General features: G+C 40.9%; 1 protein-coding gene across 1 annotated transcript in view; it reads right to left on the bottom strand.

The window, feature by feature from the left end:
- Nucleotides 1-14878, bottom strand: part of Slc3a1 (solute carrier family 3 member 1) — a 27526-nt gene extending 12648 nt beyond the window's left edge. The window contains exons 1-4 of the mRNA XM_026385697.2: nucleotides 14449-14878; nucleotides 9926-10105; nucleotides 9619-9773; nucleotides 6522-6647 (exon numbers count right to left, since the gene is read on the bottom strand). Coding sequence (XP_026241482.1) covers nucleotides 6522-6647; nucleotides 9619-9773; nucleotides 9926-10105; nucleotides 14449-14878 — 891 coding nt within the window. The remainder of the gene's footprint in view (nucleotides 1-6521; nucleotides 6648-9618; nucleotides 9774-9925; nucleotides 10106-14448) is intronic.

Below are 14878 nucleotides of genomic sequence, written 5' to 3'. Positions count from 1 at the left end.
CCCAAAACTACATTGATTATTCAATATGCAAATATTCCTGCCTAAAACCTTTTAAATTCAAATCCTTACCAGAACTTTCAGTGTTGCCCATGACTCAGCCCCTGCTGACCACTCTAGTCTCACTGGATCAGATCACTCTCTCTATATACACCATGTTCCAGCCATATTGATAACTCCCAGCACCACTGCCATGCCATGATGCATGCTCTCCCTGAAACACCCCCACCCATGCCTCTTCCCTTGGCTTGCTCCAGTTCATCCCTGACATCATTGGCTCCTGTGCAAACTGATCCTTCCCTGATCTCCCCCACTTTGTCTGGGTGAGGTGCCAGTCCTCTCTACTCCTACTTCCACTGTCATGACCACTCAGAACACTCTATTGTAATCACTGTTTGTTACCTTCCCTCACAATACAAGTCCCATGACAGTCACAAAATGTATCTTTTCAACCACCCTACTCCTAGCACATGGCCAACACACTACACATACAGTGTGTTATGGTTCAGATGTGAGGTATCCCCCAAAAGCTCAGGAGAGAGACAATGTAAGCAGGTTCAGAGGAGAAATGATGGGGTTATGCAAGTCTTAATCTAATCAGTGAATTAATCACTTGATGGGATTAATTGAGTGGTAACTGAAGGCAGGTAGGATGTGGCTCAGGAGGTGGAGCACTGGGGCATGGCTTTGGAGTATATATTCATATTTGGCAATGGGAAGATCTCTCTGCTTCCTGATCATCCTGTGAGCTGCTCTCCTCCGACACACTCTCTGCCATGATTGTTCTGCCTCACCTTGAGCCCTGAGGAATGAAGCCAACTTTTTATGGATTCAGACTTCTGAAAGTGTGAGCCCCTAAATAAACTTTTCCTCCTCTAAAATTGTTCTGGTAAGGACTTTTAGTCACAGAGGGGAAAAAAAAAAGCTGACTAGAACACAGTGAAATGAGTACATGATCATAACAGAGCACCTGGTATATAGAAGGTGTAATAAAGGGTATAATTATCTTCAAGTAGAGCTAGTGTTTAAAGGAGGTAGTGAGTGAACTGTATTTTATTTCATTTTTAATTTCTTGGTACTAAGGATTGAACCAATGGGGAGGCTTTATCACTGAACTATATCCCCTGTCCCTTTTTTTTTTTTTTTGGTATCAGGGATTGAACCCAGGGGCACTCAACCACTGAGCCACATCCCCAGCTCTATGTGGTATGTTATTTAGAGACAGGTCTCACTGAGTTGCTCAGGGCCTTGAACTTGTGATTTTCCTGCTTCAGACTCCCAAATGGCTGGGATTGCAGGCATGAGCCACCGCACCTGGCTATGAGTGTTTTAAATTGAGCTGCCCACCTCCAGCAGCACTGTGTTCAGTGAGGGAAAAGCAGAACCTATGCTTATGCTCTGGGTTCCATCTTAAGCTGGGAGTGCCTCTTGGCTTCTCATCCCCAGCTGCAGGGAGTATCATGACTCCCCAGGGGTCCCCACTCCAGAGCTGAGTATTCCCATGTGGCAGGTCAGGATCACACCAAGCCAGACATGGAGCCAGGCCACCTGGAGTCTCTTCCTTGCTATATGACTGTCCTAGTGGGCCACTTCACCTTACTGTAATTGTTTCCTATTTATCCAAAAAAAATGATTTGGAGGCAAGTAAAACTCAAAGTGACTGGAAATGTATAAATGCTATATACAAACAGAAGCCCCCAACTTCTCTGAGAAGGCTTCCTGATTTCTCCAGTATCAGTATAATTATCAGGGTCAGGCACTCAAGCACTGGGAGGCCAGGGGCAGGCCAAGTCCCCTGATAGCCAGTGGGAAAGGAGGAGACTGAGGAGAGAGGAGGGTGTTCATGTTGGATGCCCCCTGTAGGGTAGCCTCCCCCTGTGCAGATAACTGAACTGCCAGGAGATGAAGGCAAAGGCTCTGACTTCACTGGTGCCAGTTGGAATGCAAGCAGGAGTCATTCCAAATGCCTCCTGGCCAGAAACTATCTGGATTGCAAATGATTAACCTGTTATTAACTCTACTGCAGAGATAAGGGGCAGGAGGATGTTGGAAGTCTTCTTCAAGTGAAAGATCCATTTCCAGGAACAAAGTACCCCCCCCCCAGCTTCTCCTTATTTCTTATTTACTTCTAATAGTAAATCTTCCAAACCTGCCTTTTAAATAATGTCTAACCTGTTAACTAGGGGTAGTAGTCATCCCTTATTTGAAGACTTTCATTCTAAGGGACTAGGGAATCAGAATCCTAGTCACAAATCTAACTACTTGGATACCTATAAATGAACAGCCAGGTTAGTCAAAGAATCATTAGTGTTTTGGCTGGCACATTGTGACAAAATGAATGACACTAGCTTAAACATTTCTAGACGGTGTGGTGCTGCCATAAGAGTAGACATAAACATGAATGGCACAGAGTTGCAAGTCTAAAAATAAATAAGCCTATACATCTATGGCCAGTTGGCTTTCAATTAGAGTTGCAATTTAATGTGGAAACATTAGTCTTTTTTTAACATACATTTCTGGCTAACTGGATGACCAAGCCACATGCAAAATAATGATGTTGGACCCCTTACTTCACGTCACACAGAAAGATTAACAAAACGATTTTTTAAAAAGGTAACAAAAAATGGATCAGAGACCACCTAAAATATAAGAGATGAAATCATAAAACCCTTAGAAGAAAACAGAAATACATCTTTGTAATTTGGTATTAGGTGACAGTTCTTACATATGACAATGAAAAGCCAGACATGGTAGCCAAACCTGTAATCCCAGAGACTTGGGAGGCTGAGGCAAGAGGATCACCAGTTCAAGGCCAGCCTCAGAAATTCATTGAAACCTGTCTCAAAAACAAAAGGACTAAGGATGTAGCTTAGTAGTAGAGTGTCCCTGGGTTCAATCCCCAGTACTACAAAAAATAAAACAAATGCAGCCACATCAATGTTTATAGCAGCTCTCTTCACAATAGCTAAACTGTGGAACCAACCCAGATGCCTTTCAATAGATGAATGAATAAAGAAACTGTGGTGTATATATACACCATACAATGGAATATTAATCAGCATTAAAAGAGAATAAGATTATGGCATTTGCAGGTAAATAGTTGGAGAATATCATGCTAAGCAAAGTAAGCCAAGATTAAAAAAAACCAAAGGCCAAATGTTCTCTCTGATAAGTGGAAGCTGATCCTTATGGGAGTAGTGTGGGGTGCATGGGAAAAATGGAGGGGAGGGAGGGGAGGGGGTATGGATGCAGGAAAGATGGTGGAATGAGATGGACATTATTACCCTAGGTACGTGTATGACTGCACATAGTGTGATGCTACATCATGTAGAGAGAAATGAAAAGTTGTGCTGCAACTGTGTACAATGAATCAAAATGCATCCTGCTGTCATATATACCTAATTAAAATAAATAAATTTAAAAAAATAAATAAAACAAACATCACGATGAAAGCACATACTGCAACACTGGCCTACTCTAATGTTTATTTTAAAAGGAACATATTTTTCTTTTTCTCTTCTCCCTCTCCCCTGCCCTAATTCGAGGGTGTGGAACAAGATTACCTTTTCCCATCCTAGGCCTTGTTATCTGTGCTTGAGCACACCACAGGAAAGAGACATCTCCTGAAGATCTAGGAAGTGACTATCTCCCAAATTAACAAGTGAATTTCAACACACCATCAGGGCGCACCTGGAAAGCAGCCTTTAAAGAGCTTCTTTAAAAGCCCTCTGCTTTCCCTTATGGAGAGAATCACAGACTCTAGGACAAGAATCCCCTGTGCTTCTCATTTGTTAGCAAAGCAATAAACCTTCTTTTTCCTTTTTCTCAAAACCATGTCTCTTCCTTATTAAATTGTCACTGGGGACAAGGACTGAGCTTTTGATAGCAACACAATAAAAGAAAAAAAGTGAAACTGGACATATTAAAATTAAGACCTCTTATGCTTCAAAGGGCTACCACAGAACAACCCACAGAACAGAAGAAAAATATTTGCAAATCATGTGTCTAAAATATATAAAGAACTCTTACAACCCAATAATAAAAAGACAAATAAGCCTGTTTTTAGATGGGCAAAGGATTTGAATAGACATTTCTGCAATGAAGATACATAAGTAAACTATGAGCACATGAAAAGAGGCAAATACAAATATAACCCGGAATGAGATGACACTTCACACACAGTAGGATAACTATAATGAAAACATAAGCTGAGCACGGTGATGCAGCTTGGGCTCAGGAGGCTCAGGCAGGAGAAGCATGAGTTCAAAGTCAGCCTCAGCAACTTAGCAAGGCCCTAAACAACTTAGTAATATACCGTTTCTAAATAAAATAAACAAAGGCTGGAGATGTGACTCAGTGTTTAAGTACGCCTGGGTTCAATCCCTGGTACCAAAAAACAAACAAACAAAAACTCATAGGCAATAACAAGTATTGCCAGTGAGAATGTAGAGAAATGGAAACCTTTATAAACTGCTAATGGGAATGTAAAGTGGTGCAGTGGCTATAGAAAACAACTTTGGCAGTTTTCAAGTAAAGATAGATGAATGTATGGATAAGTAGATGAATGGATGGATGGATAGATAAATAAGCTAAGCTATATAAAATATAAACAGATAATTTCTGATTCCACTTATGTGAAATGTCCTCAGTAGGCAAATTAGTAGATTAGTGGTTGCCAAAGCCTTGGTGGGGGCGGTGGGTATCAGGAGATTAGGGAGAGTAACTGTTGATGGGTTTGGAATTTCTTTTTGGCATGATGAAAATGCACTGGAAAATTAATAGTGATGGTCGCACAACTCTGAATATACTAAAACCACTGAATCACCCATTTGAAAAATTTTTCTGGTATGTGAATTATTATATTCCAAGAAACTGTTATTTAAGAACAAACAAAGGAAAAATAAACTAAGGATTCCAGTGCCCCTAGTGTCCTGCATCCTCTCTATTTGGCTGATATGGTGAGGTGCAGAAGGGCACCCATGGCTCTCCATTCTGTTTGGGTGTCCTCCTCCCTCCTCCCTCCCCCAAGCACTACCCCACTCAGCTAAATTCCTGCCCACTCTGGCCACAGCAGCAGCACAAGAATGAGAACAACATGGCTACTACTTACTGCCAATCACTAGAACTGTCTGTACCACTCCAGTACAAGCCCACCAGAGATCACCGGGGTTACTACAGAAACTTTCCTGCCTACAGAGCCCCAAAGGAATCTTCACTGGCTCAGCATGTGCCCTTCCATCAAACTCAAGGCCATCTGCACAGCCCTCAGCTCTTGATTTTGCAACCTCTGCTCCCTGCCTCCTGCCCTCTTGTATCTCCAGCACACTTGTAGGGCTGCCAGATAAAAGATAAAGGACACCTTGTTAATATCAAGTAACCGATGAGTACTTTTATAGTAAAAGTATATATATCCAAGCATTATATTATTCACTATTTATCTGAAATTGAAATTTTAACCAGGTATCCTGTATTTTTATTTGCTATTTCTGGCAAGCCTATGCACTGGACTCCATGTCATTCCTGAAACACATGAACCATACTCTCCCCTCCAGATCTCTGCACTTGCTCTGCCCTCTGCCGGAAATTCTCTTCCCCTAGAGAGGCACAGGGCTCAGGCATGGTGATGCATGCCTGTGATTCTAGCAACTCTGGCAGCTAAGGCAATTTAGTAAGACCTAATCACAAAACAAAAAATACAAAGGGCGAGGGATGTGACTCAGTGGTTAAGCCCCTCCGAGTTCAATTCCAGGACTCCCTTTCACACTCCAGGTGGTTGTCAGGCAGCACCTCATCCCTGGGGTATGTCTGAGTCACCTTCCCTTAGCATTCGCCACGACCTGACATGTGATAGGCACAGTTCTTCATTGTCTACTTTACCCACACCAGGGACTCATTGAGGGTAGGGCTTCTTTTATTCACTGCTGTTTTCCCAGTACTCAGGGCCTGGCACAGGGTAGGCAGGCAGTGAGTTAATATTTACTGAATGAATTCAGAAGTGCCATGCATGGATTACCTCATCTAATCTTCCTAAGAGCCCTCTGAGTCCAATATTACCATCAAATGTGTTTAATGAATAAGGGATCTGAGGCATAGAAAAGCCAAATAAGAGCTGGGGTTGTAGCCCAATGGTAGAGCCCTTGCCTAGCATGTGTGAGGCACTGGGTTCGGTCCTCAGCACCACATAAAAATAAATAAAATAAAGGTCCATCAACAATTAAAAAGAAAAGAAAAGCCAAATAATTCACCCAGAGGCCCACCGCAGATGTGGGAGCCCTCATGTGGCCCCACCTTCCTGCACCTGCTCATTGTCACTAAGGCTCCAGGTGTTTCTTACCCCCTTCCATTTAGATTATTCTGGGTTAGATGAAGAAAGGAGCCACCAACAAATGAAAGTGTCTTTATTTGCATCAAACATCTCAATCTGAGAATTTAACTGTACTACTTTTATTTTTCCTGCAAAATTATTGTTCAGTATAGAGTGTTTAAAATAACCACTCCCATTAATGAAGAGTATCTATACTCACTTTTATTTCTTCTTGAACAGCAGGATTTCGGAAATTCAAATCAGGTTGCTCTTTCATAAACTGGTGAAAATAACATTGCTTTCGCACTTCATCAAAGTGCCAACTGGAGTTTCCATACACACTTAACTAGCAAAGAAACAAAACAGCACATCAGTAACTTAGCATTATTCATATGATGGTTTTGCCTACAAAGAAATGATCATGGCCATCCCAGGTCCCGTGTGGGCAGAGTATTTAAATCCTGAGAATTCTCCTTCTAGGGCAAGTATTAAGCTAAATTAACTCTCCAAAATGTCACCAGTTGGCCTAATGCCCCATAAACATGGTTGTGACCTGTCTGTCCAGTAGATGCTATTCATAACAGTCGCAATGACAAGCCAATGCTCTCAAATTCAAAACAAGACCAACTTAAGGAACAGACATTGCTAACATATTTTCTTGAATCCTCTATCCAGGCTTTGGCTTCCTATTTGTAAAGAAAAGCAAATGGGGTAAACATGGGAAAAAGACAATTTCTATTGGTCTTGAAGCTTGAACCCAATATACTGAATATTCAAACTATAGTTATAAAAAATTTATTAGACCTATTCTTTAATAAACCCTGCCAGTCCTCAGGAATAAAAATCGAGCAACTTCAAGTGTTGGTACCTAGTGGTATTTGACACTGTGGCTAATTTCCTCTTTCTAGAAATGCTCAGGTTCATGGTTCCATGTCAAGACTCTCCTCTCATGCCCCACTCTCAGTCTCTGGCCCCTCCCTCTTGGTGTATGCAATGACTCCTTAAACATGAAAGTTTCTTGGGCTCTATCTCATTTCATGCTAAACACAGCATCTAGAAAGCACTGAAAAACTGGGGGATTTTACATGAATCTTTTTCCTTTTAGTCGGAAGACGTAGTCACATGGATCTGTATTTCTATGGCAGTTGGTCAAAGCTGAGTAACAGCTGCTGCCTTTCAAGAAAACATATCTAGATTATTTATACTGCCTGATAAACTGTAAGTTCACCACGTGGCTGCCTGGACACAAACCACAATGAAATATCTATAGTGTGTCTAACCAACAAAAGACCAGGATCCAGAATGCAAAGAGGCCTTCAGAAAGCAACAGGGACAAGCAATCCTAAAGAGAACTAGGGAATGAAAGCAGGTATTTCACAGAAAAGGAAGTGCAGATGAATAACTATATGAAAAGATGTTCAACATCATTAGTAAGTATATAATTACTACATTAGCAACTTGATAAATCATCACTAGTTATTCGATAAATGTAAAATTTAGACCTCAATGTGATACTATTTTATATTCACACAAATGAAAATAGAAAAAAGTCTGGCCAATAATTCCTCAAAGTTGATATCCAGAAACCAGTATGTTTAAATGTTAACAGAGAAGATCAAGAAGAGAAAAAGAACTGGGTGTAGCGGCATACACCTGTAATTCCAGCAACTCCGGAGGTTAGAGTCAGGAGGATTGCAAATTCAAGGCCGGTCTCAGTAACTTAGGATGATTTTCAGCAATCTAGTAAGACCTTGTCCAAAAATAAAAAGTAAAAAGGACTGGGGATATCACTCCATAGTAAAACACCCCTAGGCTCAAATATTAAAAAAAAAAAAAGAAAGGAAGGGTGGAAGAGTGAGAGGAGGGGAAGAGGTGAAGAAGAGGAGGAGGAATAGGAAGAAGAAGAAGAAGAAGAAGAGACTGGAGTAGGGTAAGATGGTCCAGAGTAAAAGACATAGGAGGAAAAACAAAGATGTGGTCAGGGACAGATGTAGAGCTGCTGGATGAAATACAGGACTCAAACAAATCTAAATTTCAGAAAACAATGCATAGTATTTTAGTAGAGCACTCCTCAGCATCCATGGGAGACTGGTTCAGGTACCAAAATTTGCAGATGCCTAAGTCTCTCACATTAAAATGGCACAGTAATTAATATAACCTATGCAAATGCTCCCCTACACTTTAAATAATCTCTAGATTATTTATACTACCTGATAAACTGTAAGTGCTATGTAAATAATTGTATTGTTTAGGGAATAATGATCAGAAAAAAGTCTGTACTAATTCAGTACAGATACAATTTTTTTCCAAATATTTTCTATATGCAGTTGATTGAATGTGCAGATATAGAATCCACAGATACAGACGGCTGACTGCATAAGCATAGCCTATAAAATCTTTTATACTAGAAAATTATATACTGTTTAACTAAAACTCAGACTTAACTGGATATCCTAAATTTGTATTTGCTAAATCAAGTCCTCTAGACAGAAAGGAAGTAACTCCTATTGTTAAAAATAGCAAGTAGGAAAAGGGTGGGAATGGGGACCTGCAGCTCTGATGGCTTTTCTTCTCTCTGTGGAGCAGAGTTTTCTCTTCTCTCTGTGGAGCAGAGAGAGTGTTTGAAGAGAAAGGGAAGGGCATGTTGATTAGTTGGATTTAGTAAATTTCTCAAGAAGATTTAGTGGCTCAGTTCAGGTGGGGATAATGAATGTGAGATGTGTCCAGAGTTCAAATACCAAAGTTCAAATAAAGAGAAAGCAGACAATTAGGTTTCTTTATGGCCAAAGTTTTGTCCAAACATGAGAGTCAAAAAGTCAAAAGAGTTGGGCTGGGGCTGTAGCTCAATGGTAGAACGCTTGCCTAGTTATGCATGAGGGACTGGTTCAATCCCCAGCACCACAATAATTAATAAATAAGTAAATAAATAAATAAACAAACAAAAAAACAAATAAAATATAGGCATTCTGTCCATCTACAACTACAAAAAAAAAAATTCAGAGAGGCAACACATCTGCAAAACAGCTACTGAACAAATGGGACATGGACTCCAAGCTGCTCAAGTGGGGAGAGAGGGAAAGAAAGGAGAAGCTAGTAGTGAGAACAGGTTTTAATTTGCTAGAACACACCAATTCTACAATGAAATCAGAAATCTAAACAATACTAGGGAAATTTATTTTATTTTTATGTCTAATTCTTCCCCCATGTCCCCATAAACTATATTTGTCTCAGTTTTCCTTAAAAGGCTTCATAAATCACCAGTTGAATCCCACAGATTTGCCCATTTCCCTGTGCAAGTCAGGCAGGCTGGCACTTACCCAGTTGTTGGGTGGGATAGTAATGTCATTTTCATGAGTACAGTCACGCCAGATGTAATAATCAGTGTATTTCCCTGTCTGTGTCCTACTCAATTGAAACCAGGCATGTTTATCACTGGTATGGTTCGGTATGAAATCAATGATTAATTTTAAACCTAATAAGTGAAAACATTTCAGATATTAGAAAAACACTGTATTAGGATGATATATGACAGTTAAGGGGGGCGGGGAATGTGTTCACTGACCATTTAGAGAAGTGCTTATTTCAACCCTCACCCCTATGCCATCCACCTCCCATTCAATTTACCTTTATCGTGTATGGCTGCAACAAGATTCTCAAAATCTGTCATTGTTCCAAAAAGAGGATCAATTTCTTGGAAATCCTCAACAGCATATCTGAAGTCTTTTAGGGATGATTTATAAAATGAAGTAAGCCAAACAGTTTTTATATTTAAAGAAGTGATGTAGTCCAGTTTATTTTGAATACCTGAAGAAAAAAGCCAAGGTCATGAATAAGTCCTATTTTGTTTATATAAAATATTAAAATAAAATTAATATTTATAAGATCTAAATTTTTTTTTGGGGGGGGGGTTTACCAGGGATTGAACTCAGGGGCACTCAGCTATTGAACCACATCCCCAAACCTATTCTGTATTTTATTTAGAGAGAGAGTCTCACTGAGTTGCTTAGCACCTCATTTTTGCCTGAGGCTGGCTTTGAGTTTGCAATCCTCCTGTCTCAACCTCTCCAGCCACCATACCTAGCAAGACCTAAATATTTTTTGAAAGCAGAAATATTCGAAATTTTATTGAGTTTGAGTAAAATTCACATAGCAAGGCCTAGTTCTTTGAATAACATCAAATTGATCTTCTAGCAATAACCTTTGACCTTTAACATAGGTGCCTGACATTAAAAGATCTGTTACTTGCTCAAATTTTTTAAAAAACCATTAATACAGTAATATTAATTTATTCTATGCATGGTTTCCAAGCTAGGTACTTGACTAGGTGCCAAGGTCATGGTCAATAACACTTTGTCCCTGGTGAATGAGTGGTCTAAGCCACACTAGTCCACATCATCACCACTTGCCACATGTGGCTACTGAGCACCTGTAATGTGACTAGTGTGAACTTAGATGTATTGTAGGGGTAAAATGCACATGAGATTTTTTAAAACCCAGTATGAAAAGATGTAAAATATTAATATTTTATACTAATTACATGTTGAAATGATATCTTAGATATACTGGAGTGAGAAAAATATATTATTCGAATAACTTCACCTGTTTCCTTTTTTTTTAACTTCTAAAAATGTGGTGCCCGTTAGATTCCTTAGGACTGTGCTGTGATAGTTGAGTGTAAACAGGCAGGAATGGAATGAAAATTGAACCAAGAAGAGCTGTGTAAGGTGCTTTAAGGGCACTAAGGTATTTGCTCCCTGGCCCTTCAGGAAACAGGCAGCTGATGGGGATGGGTGGGCAAAGGTAAAGGTAGGTGATTTACAGGGAAGGCTTTGTAGCAAAGGAAAGGAAAAACCAGACACAGAGGACTTGTCTTAAAAGGGGTGAGTCCTAGGCTCCAGCACAATAAATAAATGAATAGTCAACAGTGAAAAATGTTGCCTGCAGCATAGGGATTAGGGAGAGAATACCAAGAGGTGTAAGGTTAAGTGTACACTAATATTTGAAAGGTCTTTCATTCTGCTCTCAGACAATCTTTACAGCAAGCTGAAATCTGGATCCTTTTTTGTTCACTTATGTAGGAAGCCAAGAATTTACCTAGAAAAGAATACTATTGTGGCTGGGAAGAGATATGGAGGTGAAATGTCTGTACTTGAAACTTTGTAGGATAATTAAGAGATGGCACGTTTTTGCTTATAGGTCAGAGTCCTGAGTGCAGACTCAGACTCAAGTCTGTTGTTCAGTTTCTAGTAACTTTTTGTGTGATCTCCATGTGGTTTCCTAGATCACAGCAGAGCCACACAGAGAAAGATATGTTTCAGAGGAAGTGTCCATGGAGTTCCCAGAGGGGAGGAGGAGAAACTTCACTCAGGACCACTGGGGTTCTTGACATGTATGATGGAAAAGAATTTGTTCCAGGCAAAGGTACAGACAGAGGTTTATTTAGGAAAGTAGATACATATTCAAGGGAGAATGAGGGCAATCTCAAAAGAGACATCTTTGGAATAAAGCAAGAAATACACATTTGAGAGAGAATTTGTCTATCCAGAGGGAGAGACAGTGGCCTGTTAGGGAGGGCAGGAGCTAGGTCTGGACTACAGGTGGAGGTAGGGTGGTGCTATGAAAATTTCCCCTTGCACTTGTGCATTGTCCTCATGTTACAAGGGCATGGGTCAAGGGCAAGGGCCAAGAGCATATGGATCAGGAGTTGAAATTCCTCATGGGTACTTTCTTTGAGACTCAGTATCTTTCCCTTTATTCCCAAATTGCTATCTCAGTCTGGAGATGACTGAAACCAAAGCACAAAGTCATTTGACCCTGGGATCTAGGCTCTTACCCTACACAAGCTGCTTACTTTTGTCTTCTTGTACTTGATTCCCCAATACAGGTGGCTGTATGATCAGAGTAGCAACAGGCAACAGAAGGGTTTTGATTTAAACCAGAACAGCAATGCAGTATATCTTAAAAACAAGATATACAGGGACAAGGGGTGTGTTTCAAGGGTAGAGCATGTGCCAAACCCTGGGTTCACCACACAAACAAAGGAACATGTGATAATGAAAACAAAGGGGTAGACAAAAACAAAGTAAACAAGGGCTCCCAGCCTGAGGGTGAAGAACAGAGGGCCATCACAAACCCAAACCTGAGATGGTTTCTTCCTAACAGTAACAAAAAAATCCCTTCAGCCTCAAGGACCAATGCCTGTTGATCATAGGAAGCAACCATTCCCTCAAGGAAAAGTTACTGGAAATTAAAAATGGAAGAGCTGATTAGCTCTTATGTAGGGGAATGTGGTGTCTGTTTGGAAGAAGATTAAGAAGGTAGGGCCAGGAAGTAAGGAGTGTATCTCTGGATTTAGGGATTTGAGCACTATTCAGTCAAAACACCACTTTTGCTAACCATTTACTATGAGAGGCAGCAGGTGTTGAGGTCATGTAGCAAGGGAAGGGAAGTCACTCACAAGTGTTCCAAGGGAGTATCAAAGGGAACTGTAGACACTGCCCAAAGCACCACAGGAATCTGGGGAGGCAGCCCAAGCTCTGATTAGGAAAGTTAAACAGAGATTAATGAAAGCGATGTGTTTAAGCCACACCTGGATGGACAAATACACTTCTTCAATTAGTGAAGATGCAGGAAGGTTTTGTAAAAAGAGAAAATGAGGCTAGAGCTTTTAGGAAGCAACCATTCCCTCAAGGTAGAGAACTTGCCTGGTGTGTGCACAAGGCCCTGGGTGTGATCCCCAGGGCCACAAAAGGAAGTGGGGAAGGGGGCAGATCTGATATGAGTGAGGCAGAAGAAAGGTCTTTTTCATGAGGTTATTAAAGAAATTTGAGGATTCCAAGAGTTTATGTCCAACATTTTAACAATAAATTAAGCCCATTCCTACTTCCCACACTATATCATATCATCTTGTTTTATTTTCCTCAAGCAAATAATCATGGTTAAAAAAAAAAAGCACTAGTTAGTCTATATACTTGTTTCTTATTGCTGCCCTTAACTAGGGTGCCTACACCGACCAGTTTGCCTAATAGGCCCATTTTATGCCACAATTTTACTCTTAAAATCACAAATAACACCCCAAGAAATTATTAGCTTAACTTTAAAAACATAAATTTTCAGCCAGATGCAGTGGTTCACACCTGTAACCTCAGCAGCTCTAGAGGCTGAGGCAGGAGGATTTCGAGTTCAAAGCCAGCCTAAGCAACATAGTAAGGCCCTAAGCAACCTAGCAAGACCCTGTCTCAAAATAAAAATAAAAAAGAGCTGGGGATGTGGCTCAGTGATTCAATCCTGGGCCAACAATAAATAAATAATAAGATCAAGAGATTAAACATTTTTTTCAAGCCAGGAATAGTGGTGCACAACTGTAATCCTAGCAGCTCCAGAGGCTGAGGCAGGAGGATTGCGAGTTCAAAGGCAGCCTCAGCAAAAGCAAGGTGCTAAGCAACTCAGTGAGACACTTGCTCTAAATAAAATATAAAATAGGGCTGGGATGTGGCTCAATGGTTGAATGCCTCTGAGTTCAATCCCCAGTAACCACCCCGCCCCATTTTTTTTCACTTTCTACTTTTCTACTAATATGGATATTATTTTAAATAATCTTTCATCCAAGTAACAACCAACACACACTGCTGTGTTTATTCTTTCCCTTCATTTCTTAGGATTTAAATTTGAAGATTCACCCTTTTAAAGACAGCATTTAATACTTTTGTAAATTATTATTTGTGTTTTATTAATAAACTCTCAGCCAGATGCCAAACAAGCCACATCATACACTGGGCAAGCACTTCTCAGCTGTCACTCTGAAATATCCACCCATAAAGTTCAGAGAAGCAAGAGACAGATTTTCAGAGGAAACCTGCTCCGGTTCAGCAGTCAGAACTGATGACCAAACAAGCTTCTGAATTTAGTGGGCAATAAATTAAACTCTTGGCTCAAAAGCCTTCAGCAAATTGCTTTTCATCAAGGGGAAAGATTGCTGAGTTCTGCTGAGCAATTTAAAAAATATCATAAACAAGGAAAATCTTGGGTGATAAGCCACACTGGAATGTGCTTACTGGGAAACCTAGGCATAATTCGGTTTCAAGGAAGGGGAGAGCCATAAATCAACCCATCCCGGCCCCCTCCCTGCACTGTCCAGTAACACGCACCTTTCAGATCTCCATTCCCATCTTTGTCGCTGTCCTTGAAAGACCTCGGATAGATCTGGTACATGGGCCCCACCTGCCACCAGTCGAGGCACTTTGGAGAGATGGCGATGATGGCTATGGTGGCCCCAATGAGCAGGAGCACAGTAGCCACGGTGAGCCAGAAGAGGACCTCCCGGGGCACCCGGTAGCGGGCCTGGCTGGAGAACTGGAACAGCACCTCCTTGGGCATCCCGGCGTAGGGCCGGATGACCTGCAACTCAGACTCCTGGGGGCCTGGGATGCTCACAGCGTTGTGCTGCAGGCTGCCCACGGCACTGCTTGGATCCGGGTCTAGCTCTGGGATGTCTTCATTCTGGACAAACCCATTGTTTGTCCGACATCCCTTCATGCTCATCTGGATGGAGTCGCTCTTCCTTCTGTCTTCTGCCAT

This window comes from Urocitellus parryii, chromosome 12 (assembly GCF_045843805.1).
Source record: "Urocitellus parryii isolate mUroPar1 chromosome 12, mUroPar1.hap1, whole genome shotgun sequence".
In the NCBI taxonomy this organism is placed as follows: Eukaryota; Metazoa; Chordata; class Mammalia; order Rodentia; family Sciuridae; genus Urocitellus; species Urocitellus parryii.
Note: the sequence above shows the minus strand (reverse complement) of the source record. Positions and strands in the feature narration are given on the sequence as shown.